Raw genomic sequence first — 16,168 nt, forward strand, 5'->3', positions numbered from 1 at the left:
AATAGGATCGATGTTTTTGTGTTTCGTACCAAGTAGAATCAAGAAGTGTAAGAGTGAAATAAGAGCGAGTTTTTGAAGTGGTCATCTTCTCTTTTTAGCATTTCTCCTCTTACAATAGTCTTTTATCTTTCAACAAAGTGGTATCAGAATCAAAGTTCCTTTCTAGAGAGATGACGAGCAATGATATGATCTCATTCCAAATCCCAACGCTCAACAATAGCAACTATGACAATTTGAGCATCAAGATGAAGGTCCGTCTTGCAGTACAAGATGTATGAGAGATGGCAGAGAAAGGATACAATGAGCCACAAGATGAGTAAAGTTTATCCCAAACTCAAAAGGATAGTTTAAGATATTCGAAGAAGAGAGACAAGAAAGTTCTCTATCTAATCATTCAAGGATTAGATGATGATGTTATCGAGAAGATTTCCTATGCGGGGTCTGCGAAAGAGGCATGGGAGAAGCTTCAAATCACTTATAAAGGAGTGGAGCAAGTCAATGAGGTGCATCTCCAAACATTAAGAGGCGAGTTTGAAGCCTTACATATGAAAAAAGTCGAAGTCGTCTCTGATTGCTTTACTAGAGTCTTAGCAATTACTAATCAATTAAAAAGAAATAAGGAGAAGGTAGATGACGTTAAGCTGGGTGTACAAAGCAAAAATGAATGCCAAAGGAGAAGTCGAGAAATAAAAAAAACAAGATTAGTAGCGAAATGTTACAACCAAATAAGTGGCATCGACTATGATGATATATTTGCTCTTGTTGCTTGACTTGATACTATAAGGTTAATTATTCATTTGACAAGTCAAAATTGGTGGAAAATACATCAAACAGATGATGGAGATTAGATGTAGTTTTGAAACCTTTCTAAATGGAGTCATTGAAGAGGAAGTCTACATTCAACAATCATCGGGATATAAAGACAAGGTTTTGAAGCTGAAGAAGGCTCCCTACGGGTTAAAACAAGCACCTAGGGCAAGGAAAAACTGCATCGACAAGTATTTCCTTTAGAATAACTTCATCAAATGTCCTTATGAACATGCCCTCTAAATTAAAGTTAATGGTGGGGGTATTTTTATAGTGTGCTTGTCTGTTGATGACTTGATTTTCATTGGAAGTAATCTAAGTGTGTTTAAAGAATTCAAGAGAGCGGCGACTATAGAGTTAGAGTGACAAGCATTTAACAAATGATGTACTATCACAGCATTGAAATTAAGCAAAAAAGATGAAGGAATATTTATTTCTCAAGAAAGCTATGGAAAATAAATACTCAAGAAATTCAATATGAATGACTGTAACCCCATAAGCACTCCAATAAAATGTGGAGACGAGTTGTCCCAGCATTGGAATGATGAAATAGTTAATCCAAATTTTTTCAATAGCTTGGTCGGTAGCTTGTGTTACCTGAGTTGTACCAGGCCAACATCTTCCATGCTGTTGGAATTGTCGGTCGTTATGTGGTGGTGCCAACTACTATTCACTTGAAGGCCGCTAAGAGGACACTTCGTTATTCAAAGGTACGATCGACTTTGTTTTATTCTATTCCTCATCAACTGATTTCAACTAGTCGAATATAGTGATAATGACCGGGTCAGAGACTTGGATGAGAGAAAAAAGCACTATAGGGTTCGTGTTTTATATAGGAGATATTGTTTATACTTAGATGTCAAAAAAGCAACAAATCGTTACTCTTTTTATTTGTGAAGCTGGGCATGTTGCTGCAACAACATGTGTTTGTCATGCAATTTAGCTTCAAAATTTGTTTAAGGAGTTAAGATTATCACAAGAAGAGCGAATACAGATTTGTGCTGATAATAAATTAGCTATCACTTTTGCTAAGAATCTTGTCTTTTTTGATCGAAGTAAACATATGAACATACACCATCAGTTCATTAGAGATTGCATCACGAGAAAGGATGTGCAAATAGAGCAAGTGAAAACTCATGATCAAACATCTGATATATTCACCAAGCTGCTCAACTATGAAGATTTTATCAGAATAAGAAGATTTCTTGGGATGACAAATCAAGTTTAAGAAGGGGTGTTAAAAAAAGTAAACTTAATTTAATTTGGGCTATTAATTGAGTCCATAATCTAGAATAGTCTTTAGAAAATTCTGTAGACTTGCTTTATGAATAATGTTTTTACGGTGTGTTTTAGAGAATTATAGAATATGTAATTAATGACTTTTGTAGAAGAAAAAAAGGAGAATATTCTAGTGAGTCAGTAGTAGTCATTGAATTAAAATGTGTTGGTGCAATCTTAATGGGTTGTCACTAGTCTAAATAGATGTGGTGCGTTTGAGTTTTGTATCAAGTAAAACCAAGAAGTGTGAGAGTGAAATAAAAGTGAGTTTTTCAAGTGTTCCTCTTATTGTCTTAGCATTTCTCCTCTTACAATTGTCTCTTATCTTCCAACATAATCTTCATCCCAGTTGGCCTAATTGACCTCACTTGATCCTAGTGGCCCTATTCTTAATTGATTTCATTCATAATCATACATTGCATTTTCTCTTATCATACGCAGCCTCATCCATTAATTGTCTAATGAGATGTATTAAAGAATTTAAAGTGCTAAATTATATAAATAATAAATTTAAATGTTAAACATGTAAATATTCATATTAAGTCCTGAAAATAGGTAAAACCTTATACAATTTATTAATAAACAATCATATTCATTTTTTATTTTAGTTAATTTGTGCTTGTATGTCCGAAAATAATTTTCCTTAAGTAACATAAAAGCCCAAATACTAAACGAGTCTAATGGAATAAGCGTACAAACCATTAACTTAATGGTGTAGTGCTAACCAGGCCAATCATAATCGTTAGTTGTATGTTTAGAAGTGACAAGCAGCAGAGCTTCTTGTCACTCAAAAGGACCCCACAAGTACCTTTTAAGCTCGTCAGCATTCTTACGAGTTCATTTCAGCAGCTCACTTAGCTAAAGATTTCAAACGAGTTTGGAATAAGTAAATGATATATGTGACTAAGCTTCTCCAATTGAGCCCGATCACATTGCTCGAGTACTTATTCATAGCTTCCCTTAACTATTTGAACTTTCCCCCCAAGCTCGTTGACAGTTATTTGTTCAGTCCATAGATAACTTCAGTTTGTCAACACATATATCATCATTTATAAACAACATGACAATCCAAGCCAACAACCGTGTCAACAATGATTTGCTCAGGCTCCATACTATACGACATAAAACCTACTTTTATATTTCATTCTTCAGATTAATCTTTATAACATATAAATAAGAAGAAAAAAAGAACATGATTGGATCCCGGACCCTAAAAAAAAAAATCATTGATTGTCTCTCAAAGAAAATCTATCTATCTTCTTTTCACATCTTCCACAAGATCTCTCATCTATTATGTAGGGAATATTTTCGCTTGTATGTGCAATATTATTGTACAAAAAAACTCGTATGTACCTGAACTCCATATCTCAATAATTAAACAAACACCAAACAGGAGTTTGGCACCGGGTGCCGTTCCTTTAACGGAGTGCTCCTCCATGCGCGGCTTCTTTTCCCCGCAAGTGGTAAACGAAGTCGTCACACCATTCCGCCATTGTCGCGGCCCCCACCCGAACCACTAAAGCCACCGACCACTCCATCTTTCTCCCACCACCCTGTCTCGCACTAACTCTCTCTCTTCCCCCATCGTTTTCATCCTCAGCGTTATCTTCAGGCCCAGCTCCCATGGAGATTATTTGCTACTTCTGCCTACCTTCTCCCTCTTCGTCTCCTCGCTTTCGTCTTTAACTTAACCCTTAAGAAAACGCTCTCACTCCCTCTTTTCCTCCTATAAATATTTAAAATCGAGCTCAGAGAAACGAAGTAATCTGGCTAATTTTGCAGCGGAAACGAAAAGGCTGCAGCTTTCTTAACCCGTTTCCAAGTTCCCTTTCCTGTCCGATATGTTCTCTTCCTCTCTCTTGAAATCCATTTCGGTCAGTGAAGAGGTAGGACCGTTCTTATTCTTTTTTCTCCTGCTCTTCTCCCGCCTCCTTCGCCTTGCATTCACAAATCGCTGAATCAGAGCAGAAGAGACATGGGACTGAGCTCGAAGCAAGTTCCAGTAGATATCCATAACTGGCCGCAGGTAATTAGTTCTAAAGGAGAGATTTTTATTTTATTTTTGAAGTTGTTTATATCGATTCTTTTCAATTTCAAGCTTACTGATCATCCGATAAGGTTCTGTTAAGGGTGGATTGGAATTTCCGAAGCCAAAGGGGCAAGAAGAAAAGAATAGCGCTCCTCTGCTAAAGTGTCCTCGTTGTGAGTCCACAAACACCAAGTTCTGCTACTACAACAACTACAGCCGCTCGCAGCCGCGCCATTTTTGCCGTGCTTGCCGCCGCCATTGGACCGAAGGTGGTACTCTGCGCAACATACCCATCGGCGGCAGCCGCAAGAATAAACGCCGAAAGACTACTCCCACCACCACTTCATCCGTCAGCACCTCTGCTGCAAATCCTATAGCGCCAGTAATCGAAGAGATGAAAGGCTCCATCTTTCCAAATATTCTCCGTCAGGCACTGCTCCTCCCTCCGCCGCCGCCGCTGCAATCGCCGACCATCGATGGATTGAACGGTTTATTTAGCACTTCGCTGCCAAATGCTTCTCTAATGTTTATGGAAGATTTGAACGGCATGAGTTCCGGCTTGGTTTCGCCTTCGTGTTCCTTCTCCTCTCAGTATAGTTGGAGGGGTGTTCAAGGCGTCGGCGGTGGATGCAAGGATGGTCTTTTGGGAACGATGGATGCTACAACGGCGAGTACTTGGGAAATGAAGGAGACGGGTTTTCCGGCCAGCTATTGGGATTATTGGGATGGTGGCTCCGGCGATTTGAACGATGCCGATGCGGGGGAGGTGGATCCTCTGCTTCCATAGTGACGCGCCAAGGCGCCGCCTTTAAGGGTTCGTTTGGAGCCATGGTCCGAGGTAAATCCCAGCATACAAGGTTTTAACCTCGGATGATGTAGGGATATTAAAAATACTTTTTTATCATTGTTAAAATGCGGACGGCGAGTCGGCGACCATTAGTCCGCGACGTCTTGTTTGAAGGCGTAGTTCTCTCTTGCTGTCTTTTGCCCTGATAATTGTTGAGGCAAGTGGGTGGCTAATGAGCTTGGATTATGTAGGGTAACTGTGAAATGAGATATTTGCTTGGGGAAAAAATATTACCTCAGGAGTACTGATGCATCAGTACCCAATGAGGGGGTGTCACGTAGGCAATGGTCCCCACCGTGGTGCCACGTGACACCCCTTCATTGAAGTACTGATGCATCAGTACTCCTGATGTAATATTTTTTCTTGCTTGGGACTAAGAAATTGGCCCTAAAATTTTCATCATTAAGACTAGTAGAATTCAAATTTGCACTTCTATAAACTCTGTGCCTAAAAAGGTCCTGTCCAAATAGTCCCACGACTATTTGTTCACAAACAAAATCTCAATTGATTTTTTTTTTCATATTTGATCATATTTTTAATAATTTGATCTTATGCAAATACATACATGAATTTGAACTCACCAAATTATAAAAAGTAGCTCATATATAATTTGATTGGGGGGAGAGAATCACGAGAAAAAAAAAATTAAAAGCGTAAAGCCCTTCGAGGCATTTTATATAAACTATTATTAAAATTAATTTATTAATTCTGAAATTTGATGCAATGCTAATACAATAATCCGCTACTATAACACCACAAATTTTCTAGCAATTATGAGTTTGACGCCGCCTATGGGGAGTGAAGTCATGTTCGACGTTGTCTTTAATTCTAAGCACTGAGCTCCTACTTTGTTTCCTATTGATGTACATCATCCAATAGGCGAAGAAACCTCCTTTACATCTTGAGTGCGAAGATTTCTTCAATGTAGGGAGCAACCTTTACTGCAGTCTCGAAAGATCGTTCCTGTTAACGTCTCGGGCATGATTGTAGCTTAGTTGTCTTCTCACATCTTATTTATACACAAAGTCATTCACAACTTCTTTCAGGCTTGAAGGCAACCCTCACTATAGTCTAGAAAGGTCGTTTAATGTCATGGGCACGACTGTAGTAGGATAGTCATCCCACATTTCATTCAGACAACAAGGCTTTGAAAACCACTTTTAGACAGGGGATAATCTTTGTCGCAAATACGCTTCCTCAGCTCCCCCTCACAATATTAGAGTTTTGCTTCAACTAGATCAATAAGCTAATTTCTTCAAGGCTCGATACATGGGATGCTTTACAAACTCACATGGAATACACCCCTGTTGGGGGCAAAAGATTCAAAAGCAGCAACTAATGAGTTGTCAAACATTATTCTTGAATATGACTGCAGCCATATTTCTAAAAAAAATATATGGTCCATTGAGACCTACGCCCGAGTCTCAAGAAAAGCAGAGCATCTCTGACACTTTAGTCCAGGCTTAATCGATCCCAAGGAGACTCGATTTGACCTCTTCCATTAAAAGCTTCAACCGTCAAGCAAAAGTTTCGACATACAACCTCAGATAGTCTCGAAATGTTGTTTAATGTCATGGGCACGTCTGTGATAGAATAGTAATTCCACATTTCATTCAGACAACAAGACTTTGAAACCCACTCCTAGACAGAGGACAATTTTCGTCGCAAATAATGCTTCCTCAGTGCCCTCACCGTACTAGAGTTTTTATTTAATTAGATAAAAAAGTTGATCTTTTCAACGCTTGATACAGGAAGTGTTTTACAAGCTCGCATAGAAAATGTCCTCGCTAGGGGGCAAAAGATTCAAGAGCAGCAACTAACGACTTGTCAAACATTATTCTTGAGTGTGACTGCAACCATATTTCCAAGAAAATATATGGTCCATTGCGACATATGCCCCGGTCTTGAGAAATGTAGAGAATCTCTTACACCACATTTTACCCTTAATCGATCCCAGGGGGACTCCATTCGATCTCTTCCATTACAAATTACAATTGTCAAGCAAAAGCTTCGACATACAACCTCAGATAGGGAAAATTCCTTGATCTATTTCCTGCAACTTCTTTCTTAACAGGTTAAGGTAGTCAAATAAAAGCTTCGACCAACAACCTAAGATATGTCAACCATCCTCAGTGGATTTCATATGACTTTCTCCATTAGAAGGTTAATACCATAGAGCAACTCCAGCTATATAAATCAGAATTGGTTTCACATCTTTAACAAATTCTCTTTTCAACCATGCCCCGGTAAGTCAAGCTTAAGAGACGAAACTTGATAGGAAGATCCAATATCCCAGAAAGTTGAGTCCAGGAGGTAAAACTTGATATGAAGCTGTAGTGTGCTCCTAGAAAACAAGCCTAGGAAGCAAGTCTCGATAGTAAGCTATCATGATGCTTGAATGCCCAAGAAGTGAAACTCGATGGGGAGTTTCGGTACCCTTGGAAGTTGAGCCTAAAATGCAAGTCTAGATGTGAAGCTACTGTGCTTCTGGAAGACAAGCACATGAAGTAAGTCTCAATAAAAAGCTACCATGCTCCTAAAAGTCAAGCCAAAGAGGCAAAACTCAATATTAACAGAGATAGATATATTTTGGAATATATTAATTAATTTATATTATTATTTATTATTTTAAAAATAATTTTTAACCAAGTTATTTGCAGGCTAAATTTGAAATTCTTGGCCATATAAGTCATTCGATTTTGAAATCCGTTGGCACTAAATAACGTAACTGCAAGACTAACCTAAAGTCAGAGCATTGGGATAGTCGTCTCATATAGAAGATTATGGAGGATGTTCTTGAAGAAGTAGATGCACTTCAATGGTGTTAACTTGTGATACGGTGGTCACAACCAGATGATGAGGTTTTCATTATATTTTATCTATTTTTGAACTGAATAGAAGAATTAATATTTTTTCCTACAGAGAAGGGCGACAAAAAGTATTGAAAATGCAAAAAAAAAGTCATGTCCTCGCACAATGAGTCAGAATAACTTCATAAGGAGACAGACTGAAACTGTAAGATGTTATTTTTTTAATAAATTATAAATAGTAAGTATACTAAATTAAATTTTTTACCATTTTTTTAAGGCTATTCATGATAGATGCAATTATGAAGTCTTAATAGGATACACACGAATGAGGCATGATCATCTGAAAATGCTAAAGAGAAATGAGTATTAATATTAGCTTATTATATTTATAGTGATTAGTTAAATAAATCATTTTGATTTTAAATATATATGCTTTTGTAATGCAAACATAAGTTTGTATGATGTTAGAGATGGAAGGGTTAACTCCAGAAGAAGGTAAAATAAAAGCAAATGATAGGGTTTTCATAACTGCCATGGGTCCTGTACACCCTAAAAGGGAACAAACACAGCGGTTTGGAGTCATTCCAACTCAATTTTTTATACTTAGTACAACAACTTCAAGTGAAAGCAATAGTATGTCTATTTCTGCTCGAGTTGAAAAATCAGAAGGTGACATGCGTTTCTTATGGATGAAGTAAGCCAATTCATTCAACAAATGCAGCTGAATTATTAGCCACAAGGAGGATCAAACTCTGTATGCTACTTCATAAGAAATTAAATATTTTATTTCATTTTAATCATCTTAAAGTTATTAATTGATTGTGTTTATTCTTAATAAAGATGCAACGAACCTTAATCTAAATGACGAATTGAAGGGGAATCTCATGTATCAATCATCTTTTATTGATGCACTTTTGTTTAATGATTGTTGATTTCTTGTATTGTAAGGTTGCCAGGTTGGTGGAGGTTTATCTCATGGATTGCTACATGTTTTAACGTTTGGAGGATGTTACTACTTAGTTCGTAGAATTTATGTATTCTTATGCTCACTTAATCATCTTTTATTTAAGTTATTAGAAACTGAAATGATGGATTGATATATCTTTTTCATATGAAATTTCTATTTCCATATCTAACAAAATTTCAATTTTTACATTTGCACTGTATTAGATATAGAAATACATATGTAAATCTTCTCTTATATATGTTCATTTTATTATATATAACAGTTAAAACCAGGGGCAAATTTAGCCTTGCTAAAAGTCTTTTTTAATGGTTTTAGAACCGCTGCCATAAGTTTTTGCAGCACTCATAATTAGTAACCGCTGCAATGTTACTAGCAGTTAAAACCACTGCATAAGATATCGTCGCTAAGAGCTTTTCCCAACAGTTTTAAAACCGCTGTTAAAAGCATTTGCAGCGCTAGCAATTACGACGATGCTGAAACAAAATAGCAGCGATTTTTTCTGCAGTGATAGCTTATATAAAGTGTCCAAATCTAATCTCACCCAAACTGCTTTTATACAAAGCTAACACTCAATGCTTGTGTATATAAATAATAAGATTGTAATACATATCACTCAATGCTATACAAATAGCTATCACCTAATTTTATGCATATACATTCCTAACGCCAGAACTTCAAATGTTAAGTACATACCACTGAAGTCTTAGCATATACATTCATAACACTCAAACTTCAAATGTTACATACTTATCAAAATTTAAAAAAGGGAAAAAAAAAATAGAGATAAGTTACCTTTTCTGATCCTCTCAAAAGCGGCGATGGGCTAGGTTTGCGACGGAGTTTCGGTGGTGGGAGAGAGGTATGGTTACCGATGAAGAGGAGGTGTGGTGACCAGTGACGACGAGAGGGAGGAGAGGAGATGCTAGGGGTTTTACTTTCGCTGGAGGGAGAAGAGTTGATGGGGTCATGGTGCGTGAAGAAGAAAATGAATTGGAGGACATCAGATGGATTTCCTAAGTCTATTGCATTGGATTTATGAGTGCTTTGCATTGGATTTTTTTTTATGTTTTTTCGCAAATCTTTTGCATCGATTTATTTGACGCAAATCAAACACAAAAAGAACCATCACTACACCCTTAATTTCATCGTTGTTTGTGCCAAATATTCAGACACAAACCTGACACAAATTATGATTCAAATCGAATAAACTTATGTTCACCGTAAAGCAATCGCAAAATCTAACAAAAATTTTTATGTGGAAAATTTCAGACGCAAATTTTTTATGCTAATTCAAAATTCTCTTTTAGTGATATGACAACCAAGCCAAAAGACTCTTTTTTATACCTAAAAAAGCTAGGACAAACATGTTATTGTGCACTTTAAACCCCCATTGCCTAAAAACAAAAAAAAGGGGTTTTTTTTTACATTTAAGGTGTTAATTAAAAGAGTAGTTCTTTATTGCACGCACACACACATACTCTTTCTCAGATTCTATGCTTAATTCCATATGGATAGCGCATGCAAAAAATCTCCACCGTCCATCATAAAAAAAATAAAAATAAAAATGGGGTCCACCAAAATATATATTTACCCTGATGAACAGTGTAGATCGGACATCATATGCATTTGTGCATACGCTGTCCGTACGGAATAATTTTTCCAATTCCTCGGGTGTGATTTAAATGACAGATTGGGATTCAATAAATATATTGGTATCATAAATCTTGCAAGAAAATGTGTGGTTCACATTTAGAAATATAGTGATGTTAATATTTTTAATGTCATATTAAAGATTTGAGTGGCATGCATATAAATATGAATGCTTAGGTGCTGCATATATAAATATATAAGAATTATGCAGTCTGTATGCAAATGCACCTTAAAAATTACACCTATTGTTTAATTAAATGAACTTTTTTATAACATTTAATTCAAATAGCTTTGGAAATTTAAGCATGATTAATTAGCTCATGGAAAAAGAAAAAAAAATCAGCTTTGGCTTCTTTTGAGAAGAGTGGCGTTTCATTGTAGTGAACTTGATGCGTGGATTTCAGTAAAGCAACAACATTTGAATTTATTTCAATAGAATCACAATTTTTTGGGTTTCAGATCCTAGAAGGCAGTAGCCGTTCCACAAACATGACTTTTAAACATGCTTCCCTGAACAATAAAGCTCCTCCAAACAAGCCAATTACATTAACTAATTTTGTGTTTGGGACAGTTTGTGCTTATCCAGATAAGCAGCTTATCCTCAAATGCGACCCGCGACCTATGTTTAGTGTAAAAATCCAACCGCATTTTCAGATAAACTGTAGAAATGTGTTTTCCAAACGATAAGCTGCCCCAAATGGGCCTAAATCTAACTCAAAAAATTTCAGCCAAAACTAATATAATCAATGAAGTTACCCACCCACCAATATCTCAAACATTCAATAAATCCGCAACCATGAAACCGCCAAAAAAGGAACACAGAACAGATCAAGCTAGCGAAGAAGAAGAAGATGGATGGATGTGGTCTACGGATGGGAGCTCATGCCAATGGAGGGCTCCTTGGCGATGGTGAAGTCACGCGCCTTGGAGAACGCGAAGTAGTACATTTCCGAGAGAAGCGCGGTGAAGAACACGAAGGCGGCGCCGGCGCCGAACACACCCTTTCGCAGCGTTTGGCACGACGGCGGGTTGTCCACGAACATCGTTCTGTACTTGGTGTGGTATGCGTTCTCCACCGATCCCGCCAGCAAGCACGACTCCGCTATGACGAACGTCACCCTTAATTTTTTCAAAATTAATTAGCCTCAAAACAAGGGAAAAAAAGAGAATATTTTTTGATGTAAAAATGTATCAAAATTTCAATCATTATCTGTCACGTGTTATTCTCTTTAGTAAAACATAAACCAAATAATTTAGTATAGGGTAGAGCTAGACTGTACACATGACATATTGTGATTGAAATCCTGATCCATTTTTGCATAAGAACTCAATATTTTTTCAAAAAAAAAAAAGAGGCTAAAATCTAATAGAAAATAGAAATAATATTGTGCATGAAAATAAAATTTATTATTATTTAAAAATTTTAAGAAAAATTATGATCATCCGAATAAATAATGTTTTCCATCTCCTTGAGAGGGAAAATATTTGCGTACATAAGATGTACACAGCGCTGCGTACGTCAGGGGTTATTCAAGAGATACGGGGGGTTATGTCCGGGTTATACCCCATGTAACCTCCGTGTAACTTCCTTATAACCTCCGTCTAACTTATTTGTACCCATGAAATTACAAAAGCCCGAAACTCATTTGTAGGTTACAAGTAGTTTACAAAAAGGTTACAAAGGGGTTATAGTGGGGTATAATCCCGATATAACTCCCCTGTACCCCCGAATAACCCCTGGACGTACGCAGCGCTGCGTACGTCTTATGTACGCAAATATTTTTCCCTTGGGAGGGTGTTTGGTAGTTCCATAATCACATTTTATTTATTTTATAATACACGATTTATCAATTACTTTCAATATTGCATTTATTTTAAATAATTAATTATTTAGAAAATTATATTCCTCTCTCATAATTCATTTATCTTATAAGAAGCAAATAAATTTATAAAAAAAAATGAAGAAGAAGAATCACCAGGAGAAGAGGAATAGGAACAGAGCGCAGAGTCGAGGGCCGCCGGGGCGCAGCGCACGGCCGCAGCAAAAGCACTTGCTGGCAACGGAAACCACCGCCTGACTGACGGCGACGAAGAGCAGCGCACCCACGCCGTAGCCGGTGGCGATATCCGAATCATACACGCAATACGTGTAATTATCCTCCTCGTCCGCCGCCACTCTCGCCTGCATGCACATGCTAACATATAAATCTTTCTTATAGGAGAAAATATTACGTCCGAACAGCTGATTACAGGGCACCACATAGCCATACATCTCATTTCATTTGTGGGTGATGCGGCTTCTCGTGATTTGCAGTCTGGACGTGATGCAATATTTTCTCCAAAGATTTAGCGGATTGTGTCTTTTGGACTTACCTTGCTCCGTCGTTGCTCGGCGGCGATGGCGAGCGCGAAGGCGATGAGGTTGAAGATGAAGATAAGAACCAGAACTAGAATGGACGCCATGGAAATTGTTTGGGCAAGAGAGAGAGAGAGAGAGAGATTGAGTTATAAGAGAGGAAGTGATGCTGACGGAGGAGCTGAAAGAATTAGAATTGAAGACTTGTGAGGGAAATTAACCATTTTTAGGTTGCTGCAGCTTTAGGTTGAAAGAATTCGGAGATGGCGGTTTAAGAGAGGAGAAGATAAATATGCAGATTAAAATTAAAATTTAATTAAGGATAATATCAAAATAATATTTTTTTTTATAAAATGGTCATTTACATACATACCATACAATTTTATGTATTTACATATCTAACATCTAAATCTTAATATTTATATTCATAATATACTCAAATATGTAACATCATATTTTGAATGCATAAGCTTATGAATTTTAGATATAGAAATTCATAACATATAATATAATTTCATATGGACACTTTACTGTCAATAGAAAACTATTTTAGGAAGATTTACAAACATACCACTCAATTCTTATGTATTTACATATCCAACACCAAAGCTTTAATTTTTATATGCATGTCATATTACCCATGCATGAGAGGTGTATTTCACTATTTTAGAATAAAAATGGTGGTATTTTAATAGTGTGATACGAATATTTTGGATGATATAAATATAAAAATAAAAATTAAATGATAGATATGTAAATACATAGGAATCAAGTGATGTGGATGTAAATATCCCAAAGTTTTGGATGTAAATGGGCCATCGCGGTGGTTGTACCCGTTGGGTGGGGCATCGGAGAAGGCAGGTGAGATGCCGAGAGCTCAACCCCTCCCTTATTATTATCACCATCCAACAAACTAAAATTGATGGGAGGATCCACAAAAATAGGATTTTATGTGAGAAAATTAGCTAGAGCCCATCTCTGACAGCCCATTAAAGCCCGTTAGATTATGTTAATAAGACGGAAGTGATTCATTAAGAGCAAAAGTATGAGATCCAAAGGTTCCTCAAGTATGGAGCAACAAGCATAAGATTTTTAGGTTGATATATGCTAAACTGGTAGGGGATAAACAACAAAAGAAGGCAAGTTCTTCTTGAAAGGATTGTGGTTGAGAGTCTGAAGGAGGGCTTTTAAGTAGGAGATGACTTTGATTGTCGATGAATCAATCCTAAAGCCCCTATGTCTGACTGTGAATCTAAAGAAATTCACCAAAATTGTCTCGAAATTTCACTTTTAAGTGATTGATGTTAAGATACCTATGATACAGACACTAGATGATAATTCATATAGATGATCATCATATGCCTTGCTTTTGACGACAGGATCATCAATGTAAAAAATGAACTTAGCAGAGTGTATAATCATCAAATATATGGGTCGTTATAGTTATGTGGCCAAAGGTCTTACCTTATAGTAATATTTAACAATAATTGTTTAAAATATCATACATTGCTCTTCCTCCACGACAACCAAATTATATTACTTTTGTAAGAGCCCAAATTTTGACCTATCGAGATATTTTTGGCTTTTGCCTAAAGGTCTCACAGTTTTGTCTCATTTAGTGTAACTTTCCAAAAGGTTAACTATACTGGGAGTGTTTCAGCACGAGCATGTTGAACTTTGGAGTTTCTGCTAAAATTCCAACTATTATACCAAAATGTGTCTTGATATTTAAGAGTCTCCCCAACTCAGGTAATTGACATCATGATCAGTTTTCTTAACACATAATCATCCAACAAGCAAATATTCCTATTGTTAGATTAATGTAAGGCTTTGATACCATTTGTAACAACCCTACCTCTCATTCATCAAGAAATTGTACTCTTTAGAAATGTTTTGTCATACTGGTGTTTTCCTAGGAGGTCACCAGTCACAAGAGTGCCCCAACACAAACATGTTTAACTTTAGAGCTACGGATGAAAGTGCAACCATTCCACCAAAATGCACGTTGTCTTTAAAATTTTAATTTCATTCTGCTTATAAAGGCGTGCTCCCACCTGTTTGATGTATGGTTAGACTATGACAATCATTAGCTCTAAAATTAAAAAATAAAATGAAATTTCATTTTTGAGATGAGCTCCATGCAAATCATGAAAGTCAATGAAGACAAACTTTTTTCTTTCTTCTTTTAGGGTTACACCAACAGTGCCCAACTATGCATCACAATTTTTCTCGGGAAGGAAATCAATAACCATCAATTTTTTTTTTTATTTTTATTTAACAATCACTTGTACATCAATTTCAAATCTCATTCTATAAGGTGGCCATTTCATGAAAAATCATGCAGAAAGCTACATCTTGAGCATGACTTGGCTTCTTAGCATAAATCCAAGTTAAAAAAAAAATTAGTTCCTTGAGAAATTCTGCTAATTGATTGACAATGTGATTGAATAGTAGAGCACTACTGAAAGTAAGTTAGGATCAACAAATTGATTTATAAGAGATGCATCAATTGTACACCATCGTGTTACGCACCGGCCTAAGGGCAATAGTAGAGCACTACTGAAATAAGTTAGGATAAACGAATTGATTTATAAGAGATACATCAATTGTACACCATCCTGTTACGCAACGGCCTAAGGGCATTATTATTATTATTATTATTATTATTATTGGGTATAAATAGGATTTAATAGCTTTGGGTTAGCGTTATCCATGAGACTATTGCTGTAAATCTTAGGTTTAGAATTTGTGGGAGATTTCATACCTCTCGAATTATAGGAATTGAGAGAAATCGCCTACATCTCAAATTGTAAGTGCTTATCGTTGTATTTATATTGAGTGTTTAATGTTCTTGCAATAACATATATATTTGCAGTAATTTCTACGTAAAATTTGTGTCATTTTATGTGCTGAATTGTATCAAATTGGTATTAGAGTGTTTCGATCTAGGAAGAAGAATGAATAACAACCTGAAAATAATTTTGAGTCCAACATACCAATTGAGCTCGTGGACCCAAATTTCTCGTCTTTCTCCTCCCACATTCATCTATGAGATAAAGTCGCATTCAAACCTAGGAAGCGATGGCGGGCTCATAGCAAAGACCCGAATCTCCTATCTTTCGCCTCCATTGAGACAAAGAGAACCGGAGAAGAAGGCAACGACGGGATCGCGATTTACAGAGACCCGAAATACCTATCTTTCTCCTCCCGCTCTGCGGACGCAATGCAGTCGCAATTAGAGCATGTTGAGAAGGCAATGATGCGGCTTATGGAGGCTTGAGACTTCCACCTTACGTGGCGTACCAAGTCGCTAAGCTCTCATCTTTCTTGTGTTCTAATTCCGGCGTGCAGTCAAATCAAAACCATCAACGACATTTCAACATACATGTATTTCCGTCTTTTGTGATCAAACACTTGTCGGGGA

General features: G+C 36.8%; 2 protein-coding genes across 2 annotated transcripts; one reads left to right on the forward strand and one right to left on the reverse strand.

Moving 5' to 3' along the window:
- Positions 1–3,640: 3,640 nt before the first annotated feature.
- Positions 3,641–5,218, forward strand: LOC110022727 (dof zinc finger protein DOF3.1-like). Its single transcript, XM_020721798.1, has 2 exons — positions 3,641–4,111; positions 4,215–5,218. The coding sequence occupies exons 1-2, from the start codon at positions 4,061–4,063 to the stop codon at positions 4,899–4,901; spliced, it is 738 nt and encodes a 245-aa protein (XP_020577457.1). The 5' UTR covers positions 3,641–4,060; the 3' UTR covers positions 4,902–5,218.
- Positions 5,219–10,761: 5,543 nt separating this feature from the next.
- On the reverse strand, positions 10,762–12,982 carry LOC110022792. Its single transcript, XM_020721899.1, has 3 exons — positions 12,762–12,982; positions 12,365–12,570; positions 10,762–11,507 (listed from the first exon to the last, which is right to left on the reverse strand). The coding sequence occupies exons 1-3, from the start codon at positions 12,849–12,851 to the stop codon at positions 11,255–11,257; spliced, it is 549 nt and encodes a 182-aa protein (XP_020577558.1). The 5' UTR covers positions 12,852–12,982; the 3' UTR covers positions 10,762–11,254.
- Positions 12,983–16,168: the final 3,186 nt, after the last annotated feature.

Source organism: Phalaenopsis equestris, unplaced genomic scaffold, assembly GCF_001263595.1.
Source record: "Phalaenopsis equestris unplaced genomic scaffold, ASM126359v1 Scaffold000202, whole genome shotgun sequence".
NCBI classification, from domain to species: Eukaryota; Viridiplantae; Streptophyta; class Magnoliopsida; order Asparagales; family Orchidaceae; genus Phalaenopsis; species Phalaenopsis equestris.